Source organism: Elephantulus edwardii, unplaced genomic scaffold (genome assembly GCF_000299155.1).
Source record: "Elephantulus edwardii isolate Elephantulus edwardi_28Jun2011 unplaced genomic scaffold, EleEdw1.0 scaffold00029, whole genome shotgun sequence".
Taxonomy (NCBI): domain Eukaryota; kingdom Metazoa; phylum Chordata; class Mammalia; order Macroscelidea; family Macroscelididae; genus Elephantulus; species Elephantulus edwardii.
In genome coordinates this window covers 11,260,074-11,286,098 of record NW_006399779.1, presented here as the reverse complement: position 1 = coordinate 11,286,098, position 26,025 = coordinate 11,260,074, and the positions used below count along the sequence as shown (strand labels likewise).

The 26,025-nt window shown below is 37.2% G+C and overlaps 1 protein-coding gene across 2 annotated transcripts in view; it reads right to left on the bottom strand.

Annotated features, from left to right (window-relative positions):
• HIPK3 (homeodomain interacting protein kinase 3) overlaps nucleotides 1–26,025 on the bottom strand; it is a 119,516-nt gene that overhangs the window by 53,045 nt on the left and 40,446 nt on the right. Inside the window, exon 2 of one of the 2 annotated variants that reach the window (XM_006883740.1) lies at nucleotides 20,298–21,393. In XM_006883740.1, the coding sequence (XP_006883802.1) occupies nucleotides 20,298–21,391 (1,094 nt within the window). In that variant the 5' untranslated portion in view covers nucleotides 21,392–21,393. Of the gene's footprint in view, nucleotides 1–20,297; nucleotides 21,396–26,025 lie in introns of those variants that run through there. The other variant, XM_006883739.1, reaches the window with a different exon arrangement.

Sequence of the window (26,025 nt, the reverse complement as noted above, 5' to 3'; positions counted from 1 at the left end):
CAGGGTTTAGGGCTGTTGTGCATAGGGTCGCTATGAGTCGCAAACGACTCGACGGCACATAACAACAACAACAATGCCCCCAATAGGATTCTGTGAGCTACTGCATCGGAATTTGAACCCAGACAAGTAGTAATTGAGATGAGTCGACGGAGGCATGAGAGAGTGGGGGGATATGTCTGACCTCATGGGAATTGGTTTTGTGTTACTGATGACATGGGTAGGGATAGTTTCTTCCTGTGAAATTGGTAAAAGTCAGATATGTTGCTCCCCACATGGGTCTTGCCCTTTTTACATCTACTCTTTTTTTTTTTTTTACATCTACTCTTAAATTTGCAGGAGGAGGATGGGTAATTTCCTCCTGTGTGATTAGCTTCCTCTGAAAACCTGCCAGAGGGTCAGCTATGGGTTGGTTCTGACTTGACAGTACAAAACAACATTCTTAAATTATTATCAATTAATAATGGTCAATTAAGCATTAAAGTATTTATGAAATAATATTCTTAAATACTAAATAACAATCTGTTAAATTAGTATTAACCAATAGTATAAGTTGCATGGGAGAAGACTGCCCATCTTTCTCTCAAGGAGAAGCTGGTGGAGTCAAACAACTGTCTTTGGGTGGGCAATGCAAATCTTTACCCAGTAAGGCTACCAGTGCCCCCTCTAAAGTAGAAAGGCAGACTATTTTAAAAAGTCAACAAAACTTCAACACTTTTTAAAAAGGCAAATTTTAAAACAAATGATAAACCATTTGTAGAAAAAACAAAGTTAGGTTTTTTTAATATTACAGGAACACTGTTGTCATAATATGTAACAAATATCAGACATCCACACAGACTGTGTGTAATTACAGCTACTCAATATGTAACATGTTGAAATGTAATCAAGGCTCTTAGAATAGACACTTATTCAAATGTAGCTTGCGGTGCAGCCTAAAAATAGCACAATTTAAAATATCCTTATGGCAGGGCCACATAATCTTTTAAGTAAGCTGGACAATGATCTAGATCCAAAATATGTACCAAGAACAGAAGTAATAACAAGTACTTTTAAACTCTATTAAATTTTATGCTCTGCTGGAGAAGGAGGAACAATCTCCTGTACCAGTCAGATTTGATTTGAAGGTATCTGCAAAAAAAAAAAAAAAATAAATTTTTTTAAATCCTTAAAAAAATAAAATCTATTACATTTTAAAACCTGTAGGATTTAAAAGAAAGAAGAAGAAGCAAAGTTTAGAACTCATGACAATATGCCAAATACAGTTTGTACTCTAAAACCAAAATGTTAAGTATAACAATATTTGTTTATCTATATAGTGGACATTGTTGTTGTGAACCGTTGAGCTGGAAATGACTCCTAGCTGACCCCCCAGCAGGTTTTCAGAGGTAGTTTATCTGCACAGGAAGAGACTGCCATAACAAGAACAACAACCCACAAAGACAAGGTTCTACATCCTACTTTGGTGAGCAGGTACTAGGGTCTTAAAAAGCTCATGCAAAAAGTACAACTATTGGTCTCTTTCTTTCCATAGTAAAGAAGAAAATAAAATCCAAATGGAAACTATTAGTTCAAAGGACTAACAGACTACATGAACCTCTACCTCCATGACCCTGCTACTAAATGGTGCCACTACTGGCCACTTTGAAATGGACCACAACAGAAGCTCCTAGATAACCAAGGAGAAAACAAGTATGAAATGTTGAATGAAAAATCAATTTTCTTTATAATATTTTATCCAAACCATAATAAAAGGTTTAAAATTGAATGTCTTTTATAAAAAGTGCTGATAATATTTATGCATCACTCTTTTACTTAGAAGAGTCTTACATTCTTAAGATCAGGAGCTGCCTTTCACAAGATTTTACATCCAAATACAGACCCTAGTGGATTATTTTATGAACACTCTCCTTAAAGAGGTACTCAATGAGAACAAAACATTCACTTAGACACAATGCTACCCACATTACATTCCACTTCCACACATCTTTTTAATAAAATTCTCAGAAATTTTATGAAATCCAATATTGTCAACTAAATTAAACAACTTCAGTACCTAGACCAAAAGGAATTGTAGGAATATGAAAATATAAATCCTCTACACACACATTTTCCTTCATGTATCTCATTTGCCTCTTACCAAAATAGTTTAAAAAAAAAATCCAGGAATGATGGACCGGCTTTCAAATATACTGGACTATATTCTGCTTAATAAAATAATATATATGGAAGGATGCTTAGTGACTGGTATAAATCAGACTAACAACCCTACAAGAGTCAGTATAAAACAGAGTAAAACACACACACACACAAAATAGCTGGGAAATCATCAGAGCAGATAATGCAGCCAGGACCTGAAGGAACAAAATCTCAAAGCAGACTTTCTAAAAGGAAACATTTAGAGATTGGACAGAAGCCGTGACCTAGACTCTGCAACTACCCCACTGGCCTAAGAAACTGAAGTTCAGAAATTGCCTAGAAAGGAGAACGCTGGCAAATATTACAGTCTTTCAAATGAAATCACAAAGGACTAAATCTTAGGAGCAAAGGCAAACAGAAGTAGACCTGTGACATTCAGAATAACATGATCTACTCTACCAGCCTTCGGGGCGGGGGGGAAATCACATTTTATCTGGAAGTAGATTTTAACATTCAGAATCCCTATAACAGCACTGTCCAGTATAATGCCTTTCAATGATGAAATATTTTCTACCTATATTGGGAACATGGAGCTCCTCAATACTTGAAATGTGGTTAGTCTAACTGGGGAAATGAAATCCAGCTTTCAATTGTACTAATTTTAATTAAAGTTTTAAAAACATCCATCGGTGGCTTATATATTGAACAGCAGATACTTCTCATACACAATGTCCAATGCTTAAATGCTCAAATCCAATGCTTCACCAGGGAGTGAGGGAGGAAGGTGTTTACTAGTCCAACAAGAAGCACAATCAAATGACCAAAAACCAAGCCAGGGCAGAGAAGAAGCTATTTTCGTTCTAAAACAGGAATGTAACAATGGTAAAAATGTTCAAGAAAACTGATGAAATGATAAGGAATTATGCTAGAAATCTAGAACCTCCTGTTTAGAAAATTAAATAGATTTTTTTTTTACAAAATATCTCAAATAAAATAGCTAGATAATTAGATCTTGTTATCTAAATACCATGTTCCAGTGAAGGGAACTGAAGCTTTCTGGAGAAATGTCTCATTGTAGGGATGGGGCAGGTAAAGCAAAAGAACTAGAAAAAATACCATCAAAACACACACACACACACACACACACACACACACACACACACACATATCTGAATAGACACCTATTCTAGTACCCTTCAAGACAAAGTAGAACCATCGCATAAGATTTCCTAAGCTGTAATATTTACAGTTCCGTTACATTTTTAATCACTTCCAATTTTCCTCAGTTCATTATTTTGTGCATGCCAGTTCAACAACAGTAACCTGTCACATCATTCTCCCACTGAGTGCCTTGGAAGTTTGAAACACTGGTGTTTTGGTTGCTAGCAAGGGATTAATTACTGCTCCACCGTGGCTTGCTTAGACATTAACAGATTGGCACAAAAACAGGCAAAATGACCAAAAGAACAGCACAGAACAAGTCCAGAAATAGACTTACACAAGTGACTTGCTTTATGACAAAATTGTTACTCCACACAGTGGAAAAACAAATAGTGCTCATTTATCTTAACACTAACTTCACACCACACACAAAAATCCACTCCAGACAGATGGTAAATCAAAAGGTAAAAAATGAAACAGAAAGAAAACATAGTGACCTCGGCATGTAAGGAGTGTTCTCAAACAAGACAAAAATAGTGCTAATAAAAAAGGGGGGAAAATTGTACGGTAAACAATATAATTTTCAGAGAATGAAAAGCCAAGCCAAAAAAACGAAAGATATAATCTCAAAAGATTTCATATCCAGAATAAATGTATTAGTCCTACAAATCAACAAGGAAAAGATAACCAAGCAAACAGAAAAACAGATGAAAGTCATTTCACAAAACATTCCTACTAGTCAGTAAACTTTTCCAAAAGATAAAACCTCTTCTGTCATCAGAAAATGCAAATATGTAATGTCTGAGAGATAAAGAATTAAAAAGATGGAAAATACCAAGCATTAGACAGACTACGGAGCAGCTGACACCATGTATCCTACTAATATGAGTAAAACCACTTAGACTGGAAACAGGTACTAAAACTGAACACATGCATTCTTCACAGTCTAGCAATTTCACTTTCAGGACTATACCAAGTGGAAATATATTCACATATGTTTGTAACTTTTTTGGTAATATCAGAAAAACTGTAAACTAGTCAAATAATTCGCCAACACTATGGAAGATACAGGTGGCTTAGTAGTAAGGAATGGCACTGCCAACACAAAGGCATGCAGTTCAAATCCAACACCTGCTCCATAGAAGAAAGATGGGCAATCTCCTCCCAGGCGATTTACTTCCTCTGAAAACCTGCTGGAGTTGGTTCTAACTCTATGGTACACAAAAATAACATGGTAGATAAGTAAGCCAGTGATACAGGAAGATAAGCTGTGATAGAGGCAGACAATGAAATCTTATACAGTAATAAAAGAACACAAACTACTGCTATACAGAACAATATGGTTTAGTTACACAGGCACAGCAAATGAGCAAAAGGAACCAGAAACAAATTATACCTACTGTATAATAAAACTTTAAAAAGTTCAAGACAAGAAAAACCAATCTACATTAATAGAGGTCATGTCTACTTGTGAAGAGTGATCAGCAAAGGATTCTTCAAAGATTTTGCAAGTGCTCCAAAAAAAATTCCTCACTGCCATAAAGTTGGAACCAACTCAACAGATACTCGATCAGATCAGCTTTCCTGAGGCTATATTCCACAAGGGAGGAAACTGTCCATCCTCCCTCAGAGCAGCTGATGAACTTAACATTTAACATTCAAAAGTTAAACGAGTTAGCAGAGCAACTCCGTACCCATCAGGCCTCCAGAGCTCCCTAAAAAGTGCTAGCAATAGTTTAATATTCCTGTATCTCACCTTGTGTGATGTTCATATAGGTGTTTTCAAACTGCAGAAGCTCATCAAACTGTATACTTAACATATGTGTACTTTACACTACAGAGAACTGGTTCACCAAAAAGAAAATGGAGGTACAATCACCATTCACACAAAGTCTACTACTTTCAGTAAGGTTTATGCTCTGAAGAACAACAAAAGCACATATATCAAAAGCAGGCCACCAAGAATGAGGGGAGACTATCATACATTATTACTGTATAATTTTCTTTTAAATATGCATTCATTATTTTTAATAGCTCCTATATCTAGAGTGTATACAACTTCCCAAGCACTGTATTAAGCGCTTTATAAGCATTAAGGAATTTAACCTTCATAACAACCACTGAGGTAGCTATTAACATCACTAATAGCTGCCAGTATGTTATTGTTGTTGTCCAGTCTGTACCAATCATAGGAACCCTATGTACTACAAAACCAAAATACTGCCCAATTCTGTGCTATCCTATATTGAAGCCCACTGCTGCAGCAATGTGTTGATCCAGTTCATTCAAGATCTTTCTTTCTCATTGAGCTTCCATTTCCCCAATCATGATGTCCTTCTCCAGGAAAAGAGAGTTCTGGTAGCATAGTAGATAGGGAGTTGTACTGCAAAATCAAAGGTGGTTTTAATTCACCAGGTGTTCCTCAAGAGAAAGACCATTTCCTCCTGTGCAATCAGCGTCCACTGAAATCTCACTAAAAGATCAGCTATTTGACACACACATACACACACACACACACACACACATCATTATCATATAGTCAAGTAAGCTGAAGCTCAGAAAGGTAAAAAAACTGGCTCAAGTAGTAGAAATAGAATTATAAACCTGTGAGTAAAAACATCATGGTTGTTAGTTGATGGTTTCCATTCCCAGGAGCCCTACACACTGCAAGAACAAAACACTTCTCAATCCTGTGTCATCCTACAATGAGCACACTGTTGCAGCATTGTATCAATCCATTTCATCAAAAATCATTCTTTCTCACTGAACCTCTGATTTACCAAGCAAGTTGTCCTTACCCAAGGGCAGATTCCTCCTCATAATATGTCCAAAGTACATGAGACCATGTCTTACCAGCATTCTGGCTATACTTTTCCCAAGACAGATGTGTTTATTCAATATTCTCTACCAATACCAAAATTCAAAGGCATCAATTTGTCTTCAGTTATCCTTATTCACTGTTGAGCTTTCACAAGCATATGTGGCAACTATAAACAGCATGGCTTCCATCAGTACATATTAGTCTTCAAAATGACAGCTTTTCTTTTAAATACTTAATAAAGAATATATTGTTTTATTTAGCTACACTTCAATTGATGCTGTTTGTGAACAGAAGTCAAATTAAATCCATGACAGCTTCAATCTTTTCTCCATTTATCATGAAGTTGTTCATTAGTCCAATTGTCAGGATCTTTGTTTTATGCTGGAGAATACTAAATAGTGAAGGGTATAGTCTTTGATCCTCATTAGTGTTTCAAGTCTCCTTTCTTTTCAAATAAGCATGGTGTTTCATTTGTACATCACAGGCTATTAATGAGATTTCCTCCAAATGTGAGGCCATGTTTGCTTTTCATACACTCCATTTCTTTAATTATTTGCTTAACATATAAACTGAATACATACAGAGAAATAATGCAACCTTAATACAACCTTCCTGATTTTGAACTACGCAGTATCCCTCTGTTCTGTTCAAATGACTACCTCTTGGTGTATGTGCAGGTTCTGCATGAGCACAGTTAAATGTTCTGGGATTCCTGTTCTTGTCTATGTTATGTAATGATCCACACAATCAAAAGCCTTTACAAAGTCAATAAAACACAAGTAAACAACTTTCTTGTGTTTTTGGCTTTCAAACAATACCCTCCCTAAAATCAATGATATCCCTCATTTCAAGTTCAATGTTAACGTTGAGCTGACTCAACATTGTAACGCTGACTCAACATTAATAGTGGTGCCTCAACACTCAAGGTGTCTGTAAGCTAAAAAACTTACCCCAAAGTCAGAATTATGAAACTGTGCGTAATCTCTATTTCTCAGAATTCATAATTCTGGTTCTGTATAGAGATGTTTTAGCTGACAAGCCTCTCAAATAAACGTCCTCTTTACTCATAGGTTCATTACATAGTTAGACACTCTGGTGACATAGACTGAATTTTGTTGCACTGCTACCCCTAAAGCTGGTTGCTCCAGGAAAAAGATGAGCAATCTTCTCCCATTAAGATTTATAGCCTCAAGGGAGCTCTGGTGGCCTAGTGGCAAGAAGCTGCACTGCAATCCCAGAGGCACGTGGTTTGAATCCACGAGATACTGTACTGAATAAAGAGGAACAATCTTCTCGTGTACCAGTAAGATCCAATTTGATGGTGTATACACGTATGTACACACACACACACACACACACACACACACACATTTACAGCCTCAGAAACCTAACAGAGACTTATTAGAGTTAAAATTGACTCAGTATAATGACTTTGTTAGTTATCTACTTGACATTTAGCACTACAGACATAAGTATGTTTTTTTAACTTATATCCTTCTTTAAAAACACTTCATACTTAATGTCTCATATAAGCTACTACAAAGGATAATATTTTCTTATGGTCCTTAAAAATAAATACTATCATAGTCAAATTACAGTAGTGCTTCAAACTACATCAATTCAGTGATATTCTCCCTAAAGAGGTTGTAGGTTAATGAAAAGCAATTTAGAGTGTATCAAATATTTAATAAGTTCACACACATACATCTATCATGTTACAAAGCTTCAGCCTGATAATGCTTAAACATAAATTATCTCAAAGGAGTTGTGGTGGTGATTTATTTAAACCCATCAGAAACTGCCAGGAGAAAAGATCTGGTGACCTGTTCCTGTAAAGATTACAGCCTAAGAAATCCAATCGCTCTACACTTAAAAGGGTCACTGTAAGAATCAACTCAATGGCATAAAATGACAGCAGAGTGAAAGAAAAGAAAAGAGAATGGAGTAAAAGAACCAAGGACAGCTAACAGGAAGTAAAACTCCAATGCACTGGAAATATCTATGAAGAAATTTCAATATCAAACTGAGAGACTTTTCGAAGCCAGCAGAAAAGACAACTACTTCTCTATTTTAACTCTATTTAATAGAGTGAAGTAAGTGGATTTACAATTGGTAACAAAAGTAATCTCAAAATCATCAAAGTAAAAGGATATTAAAATCTGAGGCATTGGTAACTGCATGAAAAAAAACTTTCCAGGTAAGTAAGAGTCAAAGGTATTATTCATAAATATATGGCCAGTCATCTATATTCCCTTCAAACGTTGCTATAGCCTCTACTAAGCCGTTACTGGTATTTTATTTGTGCACATATGGTAAAATACAAAAAGCATCCCATGTTAATCTTTTTACATACACAATCCCATGACATGAAGTACATTCCCAATGCTGTGTAAGCATGAACAGATCTTTTTGCTAGATCACAAAAAAGCACACTCTATTCCTTCTCTCTTCCCCCAGTTCTTGATAATTTCTATTTATCTGCATGAATTTGCCTATTCTAAGAACCTCATATAAATGGAATCATATACTAGTTTTCCTTTTATTTCTGGCTTATTTCACTAAGCAATAATGTTTTCAAGATTTATTCTCCATGCTGTAGCACATATTAAAGCTTCATTCCTTTTTTAGAGTAAACCAATCACGTTTTGTCTCCATTTATTGGATCATTCACTCACTCACTGCTCACAAGTCAGAACTGATACCTAGCTGACCCTACAGTGAGTTTTCAGGGGCTGTAAACTGCACAGGAGGCTGCCCATCTTTTCCCGTGGAGGAACTGGGGGATTAGAACTGCCTGCTTTGTTTTGGCTGGGCAACTCCTTACTCACTAAGCCACCAGAACTTTTTTATCTGTTGACAGACACAGATTTTTTTTTTTCTTTCAGTACCAAAACTCAAACAAAATCTCAAATTCACTACCAATGAGTCAAGATTAGTGTGTAAATATCCATCATAAGGTTTTCCACTGTGGTTAGACCTGTACCACTAGTAATGGACAAGGGTTCCATTTCTTTACATCCCTGCTCACACCTGTATCATGATGTTTTGTGTCAGTAAAAGTCGTCAATGTCAATGTGAAATGGTATTTCTCCAGTGCCAGTTTTTATTCAAAAACCAGGAAAGGAAGACATTTCTAAATAATCCTTTAAAACTAAGTGCTCTGAATGTTACTGCAGATTCTTTCAGAATGATATAAATGGAATGAGCTGCATTCTCAAGCAATGGGTCAGGATAGGAAGAAGAGCATATGAAGTCTGGGTTTATCCTTAAAGAATGTAAACCCTGAAACATTTATGTGTCTGTATAAGCATGAGCACAGATATGTAGTCTCTTAACCAGTTAAAATGTAGTTCTAACACTGCAGGATATACTGGACAAAGGAGAGGCTCCAAGCAAAAAAAAAAAGGAATTTGTAATCTAGTCTAAATCAGGTAAGGCAGTGAGAAAGATGCCCTAAAATTCAGATGTCCTGGATATATCAGAGGTAAAAGAAAACTGATTTGGTCACTCCACAATCAGCAGGGAAGAGCCAAGGTGAAAAACTCAGTTTCCCATTCAATACTTAGAAACCGGTGCCTGTAATGTGGAAGAGAAAATAATGAGAGCAAGGTGAACTGTTTCAAGACTCTGAGTCAGTGAAATCCAGAAACAACCAAAAGAATGAAGGAGAAATTAGGTGTTCAAGAAGAGATTAAGGCCAGAGGCAGGTATATGAAGCTACCATACTGAAAAGAGAGAAAAAATGAGTCAAGATTTAAAAAAAACCTAGACTGAAGAGGAGAGAATATATTTATTTAATAAGTGGGAAAAGGAATCAGAAAGTTTCTTAAGGAAGGAAAAGAAAAATCTAAGATTGCAGTGTCCAGGAAACTAGCAAAGGGCACTACAATAATACTAAGTGCTATCTATTGTATCAGCAACCTCTTCCTGTGCAAGTAACTGCCTCTAAAAACTCAGCTATAGGTTGGTTCCAACTTGACAATACACATAACAAAAATAAACAACAAATCTTTACCTTTATTTTTACAGCCTCATTCTACACACACACACACATACACACAAAAATATATATAAACATAAGAGAGAGAAGACACACATGAAATTTTGTTTTCAAAGATCCTGACAATAAAAAAATATACAAAGAAAAGGTAATTTTCATAAATTATTGGTAAGATTATAAATAGGAATAGAACAGTATTTCTAGAAGGAAATCTAGCAGCACTCATCCGCAAACTGTCTATATCCTTTGACCCAATTATCTTTCTAGACATTTGTACAATGTTGTACAAGAAAGTTCACTGTGGCAACAACATAAATGTACAGCTCTTTCTTTTCTGGTTATTGGTGCTCTGGGAGCTGCAGTGACAGTACAGACATGGCTAAGACCATGAACCACACCATACACAACCAGTTCCCAAAATGGCACAGAAATGGCATCAAGAAACCCTGATTGCAACTATATGAGTCTCTTAAGGGGTTAGACTCCAAATTCCTGAAGAACATGCACTTTGCCAAGAAGCACAACAACAAGGGCCTGAAGAAGATGCAGGCCAACAATGCCGAGGCCATGGATGAACGTGCCAAGGCTGCGAAGGCTCTTGTCAAGCCCAAGGAGGTCAAGCCCAGGATCTGAAAGGGTGTCAACCATAAGCTCGGCTGACTCACTTACATTGCCCATCCCAGGCTTGGGAAGCATGCTCGAGCCCACAATGCCAAGGGGTTCAGGTTTTACCAGCCAAAATACAAAGCCAAGGTTGACAGTAAGGCTGAAGCTCTAGGAAAGACTCAACCCAGGCTACTGTTCCACATCAGGCTCCTAAAGGTGCCCAGGCCGATGACCAGGCCCCTGTAGAGGCTCATAACTGAGTTCCCCATCTGAGGACAGAGGACTGGTATGACTGACTCCCTGAGCTGCCACCTACATGGAGCTGGTGTCCTCCTGTGCTATTTGTACAAACAAATCCTGAGGCAGGGAAAAAGAAAACCTAAACAAACAAAACAAAAAAAAAACAAAACTCAACCAACATATAACTGTACATTAGGAAGGAATAATTAAAGTCTAAAATGTATTCTTTTTTTTTAAATGTATTCTTAAAAATTACAAAGTTAAAATATAAATTGAGAAATACTTTCTTCTTCATACCCTTCAATATGGAAATATTTCTGACGTGTATTAAAGTTCAAAGAGGACAGAGATTTGTGCACCAATGTTCATAGCAGCATTATTCACAACAGCCAAGAAAATGGAAACAGCCAAAATGTCCATCAACTGATGAAACTGTAGAACATTCTATCATGATGGACTATTATGCAGAACTCAGGAACAATGATTCTGAAAAATAACATATAACATGGGAGAGGCTGTAGAGCATTATGCTGAGTGAACTCGGTCCCATAAGGACAAATACTGCATAAGACAGTTACATAAAAAGAGAAGGCTTACTAGTAGTGAGATATGTACAAAATTCCAAAGGAGGAAGACGAGGGGGGAAGGGAAGGAGGAAGGGGGGGGGGAATCTCAAGGTTGTAGAGTTTAGTGGGTGGAGGGAGGGGATACAGGAATCAGAAAAGACCCAGTAGTGACTTGAAAAAGTGAGGTAATGGTGGCATGGATCAATGGTAATTCATTTTATAAAGAACAAAGTATTCTCTTTCTCTTCATCCACAATCATGTTTCATGAAGCCCTGTTTTGTCTTCGCTATGTGTTCTCCTAAGATTTCAGGATCAAGAGGTTCCTGGCCAAAAAACCAAATAAACGCAGAACCATCCTGTTCCTCAGTGGATTCTACTATAAATTGGCAATAAAAGTGGGTATAACTCAAAGAGGAGACATTGGAAAAGAAAAGAACCAAGTTTTGTCTCTAAGGAGTCACACACATGGCAGCACATAAAATGAACCTCATTAGCATTACATCATGTCAGAGTTAACTGACTTGCTACTGTACCATGTCTAAAACATCACAACCTGATCATTTCCCATGGAATGCATGTGGTTTCTACGCACCCACATTTTCAAAAACTACGTAAGACCTATAGTGTAAGGGGGGCGGAACTCTACAAAGTATAAGAATGATAATATAAAACACAGAGTGCATACAGGAATTTGTGAACATAATGTCTATAAACGAAACACAATGTATAGTACTTTTGTATGCAAACCAATATAAAATTAAAAACATAAAATTAAAATAACAAAGGACTTTGGGGAGAAGGGATAAAAAGGAATTTTAAGTGACCATTTTCAGAATATAATTTTAATTAAATAATAATAATAGAAAGTCCAAAGGGTACAGGGCAGGGGACTGGGAGGCTGGTGTAAGGCAGAGAGGAAATAAATCACTGGGTCGCAGAGTTTGGTGGGCAGAGGGAAAGAGAATTAGGAAAGATCCAGTGGGGACATAAAAAGATAGGGTAATCATGTGCATTATATGGAAATGACTGTATGAAGCACAATGTGAATGAAGTATGAAACACAATGAATACAAATTTTGTATGCAAACCAATATAAAATAAAAATGTTTAAAAAAATCAACACAATTTATGGGAATGATCGAAGGAAATGCAATGTGAATTAAAGACTATGTGAAACACAATGTATATTAATTTTGCATGTAAACTAGTACAAAATTTTTTAAAAAAGGGAATGTAAAAGAAAAATATTTATGACAGTGAGTACCTGTTAGTTTTGTAATTTAAAAAATAGTAAATTCATTTTTAATTCAGAATTTATTTTCAGACAAACATTAAAAATTCAACGTTTTCTCACTAAAGAAATATTGGTTATTCTAATGTCAAAGTTTAGCACATATTAGATTCTCTCTCCTAGGTAATACAATCTCAACACAGCAGCTGGTGCCTAAATTATTCACTGGCCACTGAACTGCACTACCCATTGAACTAGCAGCATTAGCCCCATTAATAACATTGAAGGTGCTGAATTTCATTCATAGGAACATGCTTAAGATCAGAAATAACAATTAGGCACACACATTTTGAGCTATGTGAGACCAACACTGAGAACTAATCCATCATGTCATTACATTGTTTTGCTATAGAACATTCATGAGAGTAATGCTAAATGTTAGAAAACTTTTATAATACCTTCATAATCTTTTAAATTTAAAAATTTGAATGTTACATACAAATAACTTATCCTGAAAATCAGATTAACAATTTTTACAATATAAGCAACTCTAGAATATAGGTATTCAATATGGATTGAAAATTAGACCAACAACCCAGTTTACATATAATTTTGTTGGTTGTATATTTTATAGTTATAATCTACAGAATACATTTTACAAACTCACTTTGTTCCCAAGCTTTTAAAATTGCCTTGGTCCTATAAATTCAGTATTTATAAACAGTGAAACCTGTGAGCCAAAACCCCTTGGGACTGCTTTGTTTTCCTGAGTCTCCCAAGTTTTCTGCCTTTGACAGTGTAATCCTGCCACATTTTTATTGTTCATTTTAGTAAAAAATACTTGTGCTTTCCTTCTCTGACAGGTTTCAGTCTTACACACATTCTGGCTTTCAAAAATTTTACCATAAGATTGTCTTATGTCAGTCCTGTAAGGCAAGAGAATACTAGTAATATTGCCTTTAGTCCTATAATATACAAAGATAGAAAGCTAAGTAGATTCCATACAAAAAAATGAGGATTAAAGTTCATAGTTCCTATAAGGTAGCTCTATTCAAAATATTTATTATTCATATTAGTAAATCATATGGCCTGGTTTATCATATAAAAAGTAATAGGTAAGAAATTACCAGAGAGGAGTTAAGTGGTTGTTGTTATGTGCCATCGAGTCGTTTGTGACTCACAGCAACCCTATGTACAACAGCCCTAAAGCCTGCTCTATCCTGTGCCAATCGCATTGCCTCTGACACTCCCATCCCGATTACCCCAGTCACTGAATCAATCCACTTCATGTAAGGTCTTCCCCTCTTGCGCCGTCCCTCCAACCTCCCAAGTATGATGTCCCTCTCCAAGGACCTGTCTCTCCTTACAACATGTCCAAAGTATGTCAGACGAAGCCCCAGAATCCTTGCCTCCAAGGAGTAGCCTGCCTTAACCCTCTCTAGGATGAATCTGTTTGTTTTCTTGGCAGTCCATGGTACATTCAATACTCTTCTCCAGCACCACAGCTCAAAGGCGTCAATTCTCCTTCTGTCCTCCCTAGTCATTGTCCAACTCTCTGATGCATAACAAGTGATTGCAAAAACCATGGCCTGTATCAGGCAGACCTTAGTCTCCAGAGAGACACCGTTGCTCTTGAGTACTTTAGAGAGGTCCCTAACAGCAGACTTTCCCATCGCGATACGTTTTTTTTTTTCCTGGCTGCTGGTGCCAAGAGTGTTGACCGTGGAGCTGAGCAAACTGAAGTTGTGAACAATCTCAACCTCTTTGCCATCCATCCTGATGCTACCAATTGGTCCAGTGGTGAGAATCTTTGTCTTCTTGACAATGAGCCTCAGTCCATACTCAAACTGAAGGCTGCAGTCCTTGACCCTCTGCAGTAAGTGCATGAGGTCCTCCTCAGTTTCAGCAAGCAGGGTTGTGTCATCTGCATAACGCAGATTGTTGATAGATCTTCCACCAATCCTAAGGCCATGCTTTCTCCTCATAGAGCCCAGCCTCGCAGATAATCTGCTCTGCATACAGGTTGAAAAGGTATGGAGATAGGACACATCCCTGGCGTACACCCTTCCCAATTTTGAACCATGCACAGTGTTACCCTGCTCTGTTCTGACAAATGCCTCTTGGTCCAAGTATAGGTTTCTCATTAGCACAATTAAATGGTGCGGGAACGAGTAACCTCTTGTTTTGTTATATGTAAGCTGGCTAGAGTTGACTTTCTAGCACCTAACAACAACAATCTATTTCTGTGGCAACAATGTATGTTGATGTTAACTATCTGATTACAGACTGAGAAGTTTCTATTAAAACTAAATCCAAACCCCTGATACTATCACCCTAAAAAACACTCTTGATCTGGAAATGAAGCCACTCCTGGAAGCCACCTTTCAGTCAGAGTCAGTCCCACAGAATAAAAATATCCAAGAGGAACATGTTCCTTAGAACATTCAATTATAAGAGATCAAAAAGACAACATTTGCCCTAAAGCAAAGATGAGAGGGCTTAGAAAGGGGTAGAAAATTCAGATAAAAACAGAGAGCTGAGGGAAGGAGGGTAAATGGGCGAGTGCTGGTACATTGTGGAGAATGAAACCAAGGCCAGGGAACATTGTGTACAAAACCATCCAATGGGAAACTAATTTCCTCTGTAAACAGTTACCTAAAATGATTAAAAAAAAAAATCTTAAGCAGTTAAAACTTTTTGTCAAATAACCAATCAAAACCAATTATTTTTTTGAGTCAAAAGAAGTTTCTAGTTATGTCTGCCCAATACTGAGTCCCTGAAGGTAAGGGTGAGTTGGTGGGAGAGAACACTCTCACACCCATCAGTCCTGGCTTCCGCTCCTCTGGAGGCTCACTGTAAAGGACACTCTGCCCGGAAGTCTCTGAACCTTCTGATAAGGCTAAGTGCTCTCCTCTGAGTTTCTATCACATGCCTCAGCTTTAGCACTTCCTTTTACTACTCCACTAAATGATTAAATCATGTACAGGTTTCCCCTCATAGCCTGAAAGTAATGTGTTTCTGTTAAAATTTTGTGACCCAAAGAAGAAATTACCACTCAATTAAGTTTTTAGTGTTTCAATTCCAAGACCCAAAAACTAATCTACCACATCATAACAATTAACACATAAAACCTAAAATAACACTAACATCTAGTAAAAACTGGAATGATATAATAAACAGCCTATATAAAGTAGAAATAATGTTAAATCTACAGAGTTCCCAAGGGAGGAACTGAGCAACATTACTCTAACTTCTCAGGGGGGAGGCTATATCTCCTTGGTGGTGTTATCTGTTAGGTGCTGTCAAATATGACTCATAATGACCCTATGAACAACCTATCTAAACTTTGTCCTATCCTGTGCCATTCTCATCATCTTTGGCATCTTTAGGCAGGTTGCAAGCAAAGCCTATTTCTTAGAGAGGGACATCACACTTGGAAAGGTGAAGGTTCAGCTAAAGAAAGCAACAGAAACATGCTTAAAGTATGTGACCAAGCTTTATCTTTGCCTCCAAGGAGCACTCTGTCTCTCCAAGATATCTCTATTTATTCTTTTGGCAGTTCATGGGATACTCAGTACTCTTCTCCAACATCACAGCTCACAGGCATCAATTCTTTTTTGGGTATAGGTTATCACTTTGAGGTGGAGGCTATTCCTTTAGCATCTCACTGCAAAACAAATGCTGAACGCTAAAGCTTTTTGCTTTTTTCATAAAAGCAAAATCCTCTTCCAATTTCTTTCATTAGCAAAACAAGACACTATAATGTAATTCTTTCATAAAAGCAAAGTGGCATACAATTAACTTTCAAAAAGCAGAATACCTGTATTAGTCACTTTTGTAGCCCCAACACACAGCACCGTGTTAAGAGACCACCAAGTTAAACCTGTATGGTGAATTTACACTTGCCAAACTTTTATCAATAAACAGAAAACTGCCTCAGTTTCCTAAGCCTGATCTATTTGTCTTACTCAACTCTGGACTGATATGAGTAGAGTCAACCATTTCTGGACACTGTCCTCTATTTTAAGATAGCCCTACTACAATGTCTAGGCACACAGTTTAAATCCACCAGCTTCTCCAGAAGAGGAGGATGGGTAATACCCTCTGCCCTCCACCCACTACAGTGAGACTGACAGATTGCAAAACCCTGCCGGAGGGTCAACTATGAGTCAGTTCCAACTCAAAGACAGTAACTTTTTAGGAAATACACATACAGCACTTCTTTAAAAATGCAGTATACAGACAATGTTATAAAGTGCCCTATATAAAAGTATTAATTACAACGGTTGTTGTTAAGTGCTGTCAAGTCATAGGCAACTCACAGTGACCCTATGAATGAAAGTCCTCAACATTTGAGTGACTTTCATCCTTTCTCTAGGTTCACAGGCTCTGGAAGCAAGCTATTATGGAAGTGGATGTCACTCCCAAACTTGTTTCAACCGCGGAGTGCCACCACTGTCCACCATGGGTAACCATTATCACATTTGACACATTGGTGTCACAGTGTTCAGCTTCACAGCAACCGCAAGTTACCGCTGTACAGCAAGTGGACACATCAGGGCTATACAACCTTTGGCTTGGTACTAGTTTGTTAATTTTTCTATACACTTGACTTTGTTAAGACAAATCCCTAGAGAGAGCCATTATTGAAAAAGTAAAGTAGAAGGGAGTTCTGGTGTCCTCGTGGCAAGAAGCTGCACTGCAATCCCAGAGGTACATGGTTTGAATCCACCAGATGCTCTGCTTGGAAAGGAGGGGCAATCTCTTTCTGTACCAGTCAGATCTGATTTGACCGTACATACACAAAAAGGATTTTTTTTTTAATTTTTTTAAAGTAGAGGATTAAAAGTAAAAAAGAAGTGCCCCTCAATGAGATGGATTGACACAGCTACTGCATCAGCGGGATGGTTCACTATGAAGGTGGAACCAGACCAGGTAAGTAACATTTTGCTCTGTTACACACAGTGTCACTATGAGTTGGAATAAACTCAGTAACTAAAATCAATTTGTTACAGGAACTTTTGTATGGCACAAAGTTTTCTAAGTAACATGTAGGACTGTTAGGTGTTGCATGTCAGAATCAACTCATAGCTGACCCTCCAGCGAGTATTCAGAGGCGGCTAATTTCACAGAAAGTAACTGCCTTCTCTTTCTTCTACAGCAGCTGGTGTATTCAAACTGCCTGCTTTTGACCTGGCAGCACAACTCCTTACTAATCAGCCACTAGAACCCCCTAATCTCGAAATAAATCAATTATCCTATCCCACCTTTCAGCAAACTATTACATACATGTTTTTATTTCAATATCAATGAATGCTAAACTACACCAGAAGGAAGCAAAGAAGGTAACTGTTAAATAGGTTACTTTCCAGGCCATTATTTCTGTTTCGAAATGACTTAGAACTACTGGCTAGTGTTCTATACTGAAGAAACATAACTAGAATGGCAGCAGGAGTAGGAAGGAAGTCTGTGGCCTGAATGCTGCCACTATACCTCATAAATACACCACCTTCTGCTGCTCAAACCTTTTATGCGTTGAAGAGCTCTGTGTACTCTTGACAGAAACCACACTCAAGCAGCTGAATTTAGAACATGCTGACCTTGAACAAATCAATGCCCTTAGCATGTACTCCTGGCTTATATCACCGTAGCAGCTAGAAAGCCTCACCATCTATAGTAGTCAACAATTTCTGGCCACTGTCCTCCGTCTATTTTAAGATCCCTACTCAATGTGGCTCAGTTCAAAGAAACTGAGTAACACATGAACCTGTGTTTAAACAGAAATCATTTACGTTGGAATTCAGGGTATGTTTGCTCCTACTGTGCTTAACGAAAAAATATTTATTTTGCTAGTTTCCACTTTGTTTTCATTTTAGAAATACAATGTATTTTTAACAAGGGTTGAAAAATCAAGTATAAGCCATTTTGCTTAATCAAACTGTAAGTAAACTAGTCACATAAGCCTAGCCAGAATTTTCAAAGTTCCAAAGATAAAATATTGAAAATGAATAATAGTTGTCTATCAATTTAAAAATAATATTAAATATTAAAACAGTCAAGGAGTATACTCTTTTTACTAATTTAAATATTTACTAACCCTTAAATACAATTGACATAAAATTTGGTGTTTTTTACACAGTCAGCATAAGCCAAAATGCTAATACTAGTCTTTGTTTCCAAAAAGCACTTTTTTAAAGTTAACTGTAAACAAAAGAAACTATAATTTAGCCTTTAAATTGTATAGATTAAGAAATTCAAATATTTTATCTAAAATGTATATATAGACACAAACTAGAATTTCAACTTGTATTTATTTCATAGTGGTTTTTTTTTGTTTGTTTGTTTTTTGACTGCTTCTTACAGAACTTCCTTTATCACCTTGAAACAACAGATATGTTCAAGCACAAAAATAAAGTTTTTATTTCACTCAAAATATTTTATATTTGTTAATAATTAGAACATGATGAACACACTTAATGTCTCTGAACTGTACAGTTAAGATTACGGAAATGGCAAATATTTTATTAGCAACATATTTTCCACAATTAAAAAAAATTTCAAATTTTCAATGAGGGGAGGTGCTGAGTATCACAAAAAGCTAAATCAGCTACGCAGAATAATGCAGGCCTCAAAGAAAGAGAAGTACGTTTACAAACAAGTTAACTAAGTATAGAGCCCAAGGAGCTGGAGACAGAGGAAGGTTATATAATATGCATGCAAACTACCAAAAGCTCTTATGACAGAATCCACAGAGTACAAAAGGAAAGAAAAACACTTATCTTCTGATTGTTGATAAAAAATTTTTTTACATGATCATTTTTCCAGGAGGGGAAAATCACCTAAAAGCTAACCTTGATTTCCATTAACCAGAAAAAAATTTTTCTGTAGAAAATTTTCTGTGCTGAACACAGAGGCACCAATAAATGTGAAGATTCTGAAATCTAAGTACAATATTTATAGTTTATATGTCAATGTAATTATTTATTATTTCATGTAATTATATTTCTTAAAAATTATTATTGAATGACAACAAAGACCTATAATAGGTGGCTGAGGATCAAACAAAATTTATTAAATGTTCGAAAGAGTTTAACCTATGTTGTCGTTGTTGTTATGTGCCATCAGGTTGCCTGCAACCCACAGTGACCCTATGTACAGCAGCTCTAAAGCCTGATCTGTCCTGAGACAGTCTCACTGGTTCTGACACACATAACCCCATTTCCCCAGGTACTGCATCAATCCATCTCATATGGGGTCTTCCTCTCCTGCCCTGCCCCTCCACCCTTCCAAGCATTATGCTGTCCTTTTCCAAGGACATGTCGGTCTTAGGAATAAAAATTATCATATGTCTTTGGCTTGAAACTTTGCAGTGGGGTTTTCTATTCTGCTTAGGCAGACTTTATGCCTATGTTTCAAAAATCATTTTAAAACCTCAAACCTTAAGCAAAACAGTATCTACCACCACACATACAAATAAAAAGTATTTCATTAGCACACATTCAACATTAAATAACCCAGAAATAGTTGCCACCTACCTGTAGTACCGAGATTGTAGGTATGTTGAACAAACAGTCTTCGATACATGACTGGCAGACCCAAAGTCGATTACTTTAACCCTGTATGGCTGTCGAACAGGATCCACCAACATAATATTCTCTGGTTTGAGGTCAGCATGAATTAAACCAAGACTTTTCAATTTTTTCAGTGCAGTGGCCACTTGTTGAAGGATGGGTCGAATTACTTTTAGTGGCAGGGGACTGAATTTATTTTGTTTCAGAAAATCATACAAATTTTGTTCCAGCATCTCAAAGACTAAGCAAGTATGGTTACGGTGCTGAAAGCATTCATAAGCTCGTACAAAGTTATACTCATCAGCATTTTCAGTACTGAGCCTTGCTAATATGTTCACTTCTATTTGACCTTGGCGTGCATAAGAAGGATGATTCTTCAAAATTTTGATTGCCACTATTTCATTTGTCCCTCTTTTCCAGCATTTAACAACCTGGCCAAAAGTGCCTCGACCAAGAAAATCAAGAACTTCATAAGTATTTTTCATGGAACACAAGACTTCATGTTGTACTAACTGATAGTCACCTTCTCCTGTGGTACAATTCTGCTTTGATCCTGTTGTAGCTGTCACAACTGTCACTGGATTTCCCATGTTTGTTTGCAACATTGCAGGAAGTATGGACAATTCATCGACAATCTGCATCGCGCTGCTGTGATTATCCAACTCCTCACTCTTGCGCTTCAACCCACATCGCTGAGGGCCTTCTAGTAAATGTAACCTGTTTCGCCAAGCCCCAACCTGAGGTGCCTCAGCTGGAGCTTGCTGCGGTTGAGCAATGACCTTTGTAGCACCTGCAGTGTTTTTTAAAACGACAGCACTTGTCTTCAATGAAAAGTTGTGTCCTCGAGGTCTGTTAAATGGTATCTTTGTCTGAAATGCACTACCCTTTACGGGAGGATGAGAATTTCCAAAGTTTCTACCATTCACATAGGTCCGTGGATAGGTTCTTTCCTGGAATACACAACTGCTTGGCTCTACTTTAAGTTTCTTCACACTACAAAAGGCACTTGACTGAGTTTGATAAACATATGGTGGGTAGACCAAGACTTGTGAGGCCATACCTAAAAAAAAGACAGAGAAAAAGGAAATATTAACAAAACACAAGTTTAAAAAGGGTAAAATCCCATGAAGAAAACCTTCAAGGGTCAAGTACATAAGTTGGAAAAATAATTTCATTATATAAAACATAGTGAATAAAGAATCTTAATGGCATTTAATGAATTAATTTTGACTAAGCAGCTCCAACGGTTAAGGTATGTCCTAGAAACTCTGTCAACCGTATCTCCCTTACAAAAGTCTGTAATATACATCCTTAACTATCCATCTGGCAAAAGTAACACTTTCTAAAACTAACCTTGATGAACTAGTAACACAGAAAGCATATTAAATAAGCACAACTTATACAGTCCTTAAACAGAAAACCTTACACTCATTGACTGAGGCAGAAAAAGAATTCATTTCCACTTCAAAAATTTTTAAAACGTATGTTGGTAGGGATGCAAATAATGAACACCAGAGCCACATTCTATTGACTAAGTATATTATTATCTTTTTGGTACTAAAGGAAACAAGTTAACACTATTCTACCCAGCAACATTTTACTATTTTGCTAGCTTAAAGTGAAGAAGACAGAAAACTGCTTGGTGCAGAAGATCAAGAACTAAAACCTTTGGAATGGATTACATCTCAACATCAAGAAAACAAAAGTCTTCACTCAGGACCAATAGTCAACATCATTATAGACTTAGAAAGGACTGAAGCTGTCAATGATTTAATTTTGCTTAGAACAACATCCACACTCTTGGTACCAGCAATTGGGAAATCAGGAGATATTGCATTAAGCAAGTCTACTGTAAAGAACTTTTCCAAGATGCTGAAAAGCAACGATGTCAATTTGAAGATTAAGGTGTGCCTGATTCAGACTATAGTCTTTACAATTGTTTGTTATTTATCAGAAAGCTGGACAATGGATAAAGATGTCAGAAGAAGAACTGATGCCTCTGAGTTGTGGTTCTAGAGAAGAATCTTTCACAGAACAAAAAGATATGTTCTGCACAAAGTGTAGCCAGAGTGCTCCTTGGAGGCAAAGATGGTGAAGCTTCATCTCTCATATTTTGGACATGTAGTCAAGTAATGCTATTCCTTGGAAAGGGACGTCAAGTTTGAAAAGATAGAGAGTCACCGAAAGAGTAAGGAACCCCCACTCCCCAACAAGACAGACTAACACAGTGACTGCAGCACTGGGCTCAAGTGTGTCAAAGATGATGTGGATGGCATAATATAGGATAGGGTTCAGGTCTGGTATTCACAGCATTGCTATGTGACACACTTGATTCAATGTCACCTAATAACATTTATGTTGCCTCTCTTCCAACTTGTATTTTATTGTATGAGTATTCCCTTTAACTCCCTACAAATAACAGTTCTTTAATTGCCACTTGTTGCCATCAAGTTGATTTCCACTCACGGTGACACCATGTCTGGGATAGAAATGTTACATAGAGTATTCAAGGCTGTAACCTTCTGGAAGAATATTACCAAGTCTGTTTTCCAAGCACTCTAGACAGGTTGGAACTATGACATTTTCAGTCCTGCCACCCAACAACTCCTTAGAATCACCTTAAAAACAAACAACACAAAATCCATCTTTGGTTCATCAGGTTCCAAGGTTGCCTTGATGTTTCTCAAGAAGCAGCAGGGGGATTTGAACTGCCAACCTTTTGACAAGTACCCCAAGATGTTACATACTATACCATAAAGGTTCCTTTCCAAGAATCATCACTAAACCTATATTGGTAAAATCCCCAAGTTATCAAAAATTAAACAGTCTAAAGTACTCTAAGATTAAGTGGTACTTAGTTGCATTATCATTTCATCCGAAAATATACGGTTATGCTGGTAAAAATTTTTAACACTCTAGATACACACTGAATTGATTCAGTGACGGGTATAATGTGGGTAGATGTATAAGAGACAATTAAGATTTGCACAGGATAGAGCAGGGTTTAAGGGCTGTTGTACATAGGGTTGCTATGAGTTGCAGACAACTCAACAGTATATAACGATAACAACAACAACAACAACAACTAGATACACAACCATTATGTAAATCATGATTCTATAAATAATACTGCAGGGTGTAGAGCTGTTGTACACAGGGTCGCCAAGAGATGCAAGAAATCTAACGGCACAAAACAACAAATATTAACTCAAATTCTTATTTAACACAGATATGAGAAAAGAATGTGACACTGTATACCAACACATCAAGATCCTACTTTATATTATTCCCTGTAACCCATGTATCACAACTTAGAATTCACATGATATAAAACTGATCCAACAACTGTTCATCCATATGCACTGTTGTGTACAGCTGAGTTGATTTTCAAACTTTGGTGTCAAGTCTGATCAGTATGGCAAGATAATGACTTCCATGGAGGCCAAACCACTAAACTCTAATAAAGAAGAGTTTAATCCTGTCAAAGGGAGCCCTGGTAGTAAAATAGTTACATACTCTGCTGCTAACCAGTTAGTAGTTCAATCCCACTCAACAGCTCCACTGGTGAGAATCTGACCATCACCTAAACAGTACAGCAAACACTATGGTATGGTTCTACTCAATGGAGTTGCTAAGAGTTGCAACAACAAATCCCAAGTACCTTGCTAGAAGAACTGAAGTGACAAAGGTATTCATCAACCACCCAACTATTTATAATGGTTTAGTCAAAACAATCACTTAAGTAACACTCTATATGTTACACTGCACAAAATTATCTTAGAATATCCCTCATAATGAAATATTTATTCAAAGGATCAGTTGTAATAATAATAAGAAAAGTAGGAATTGTGTATGATGTTCTAATAAATGTCCTCCAAGTCTACCCTTAAAAACAAACTCATATGAAGGTGATTTAACAGTATCTTCTTACTAAAACCTTTCCTGAGAAGCACACACTAACACACTAACTCTCCAGGCAGAATTGAAGATTCAATAGTCTCCTAATGGGCCCTGTCCGTTACATAACATTGTTAACTATATAATAGTATATATCTATTTTTCCTACTAGATCTGAAACAAAACAACTAATAGAGTTGGTGGCAAATAAGTATTGCTGGTTGAATTTCATTTCAAAATACTTCCATTCTTCATGACTAAAGAATCTTTATCAATTGTGTTGTAGTTATATGCTATAAGGTCTGAACTGACTCAACAGCACGGGGGTAGGGATGGTGGAGGGGGAGGTATCTTCCTCTCTTTTACTAACCCCTCTGCCTTCCCAAGCATGGTAATCCTTTCCAATGAACAGCCTCTCCAAACAACAAATCCAAAGAAAGAGAGATGAAACTTTGCGATCCTTGATTCCAAAGAGCACTCTAGCTGCCCCCTTTCCAAAACATAACTATTCATTCTCCTGGCAGTCCATGGGATGAATATTCAATACTCTCCTTCAAAATCACAACTCAAAGGCATCAATTCCTCTTCTGCCACCCCAATTTTTTGTGGAGTTCTCAGAAAAGACCATGTTTGAAAAGACCATAACCTGCGTCAGATGTACCTCAGTCTTCAAAAAGACCTCATTACTTTTCAGCATTTTGGAGAGGTCTCTGACAGAAGCCTTGGCCAAAGCAGTATGTTTCCTGATCTCCTGACTGATGCCAAGGGTGTTGACTGTGGATCCAAGAAAGATGAAATTATTGGCAATTTCAATCCTTTCTCCATCTATAATGATGTTGCCTACTGACAGAAGTGGTAAGGATCTTTGTTTTCTTGATGTTAAGATGGGATCCATTTTGAAGTTTTCTGCAGCAAGTGCTTCAGGTCTACCTCACTCTCAGCAAGCAAGCTGTGACATCTGTATAACACAGGTCATTGATGGGTTTTTGTCTGATCCTGACATAACATTCTTCTTCATAGAGTCTGGCTTCCCGAATTATCTGATTAGCAAACAGTGAATAATTATGGAGCCCTGTTCCTCTTTGATTTTAAACCATTCAGTGTTGTTAAGAGGGTCCATTCCTTGGAAAGGAATATCACACTTAGAAAGGTGTAGGGTCTGAAAAAAAGATGACCTTGAACAACATGGATTGACAGTGACTGCAGCCAACAGGCTCAAGCATGTCAGAGAGGACGAGGATGGCACAGGAGAGGACACAGTTCAGATCTGCTGTTCACAGAATCAGAATGAGTTGTACTTGACTCAACAGCTCGAAGCAATAACATGTACTTAAAGGACCAATTAATCGGTAATAAGAATAAAAACCATCTGCTCACCCTGTTAATGTTTGATTCTCAGATTAGAATAGTTACATGAGTAGAAGGAAATGCATATTTTGCAACAGAGGTCATTGTTGTTATATGCCATCAAGTCACTTGCAACTCATAGTGGACAACAGTCCTAAAATCTGCTCTATTTGTGCCAACCTTATTGCCTTTGACACAGCAACCCTCATTATCCCAGTCACTGAATCAATCCATTTCATCCAGGGTCTTCCTGTCTTGTACTGTTCCTCCACCCTTCTAAGCATAATGTCCCTCTCCAAGGAAAGGTTCCTCCTTGCAACATGCCCAAAGTATGTTAGATGAAGCCTCAAAATTCCTGCCTCCAAGGAACAGTCTGGTTCCATCCTCTCTAGGACGAACCTGTTAGTTCTCCTAGCTGTCCATGGTATTATATTCAAATATATACATA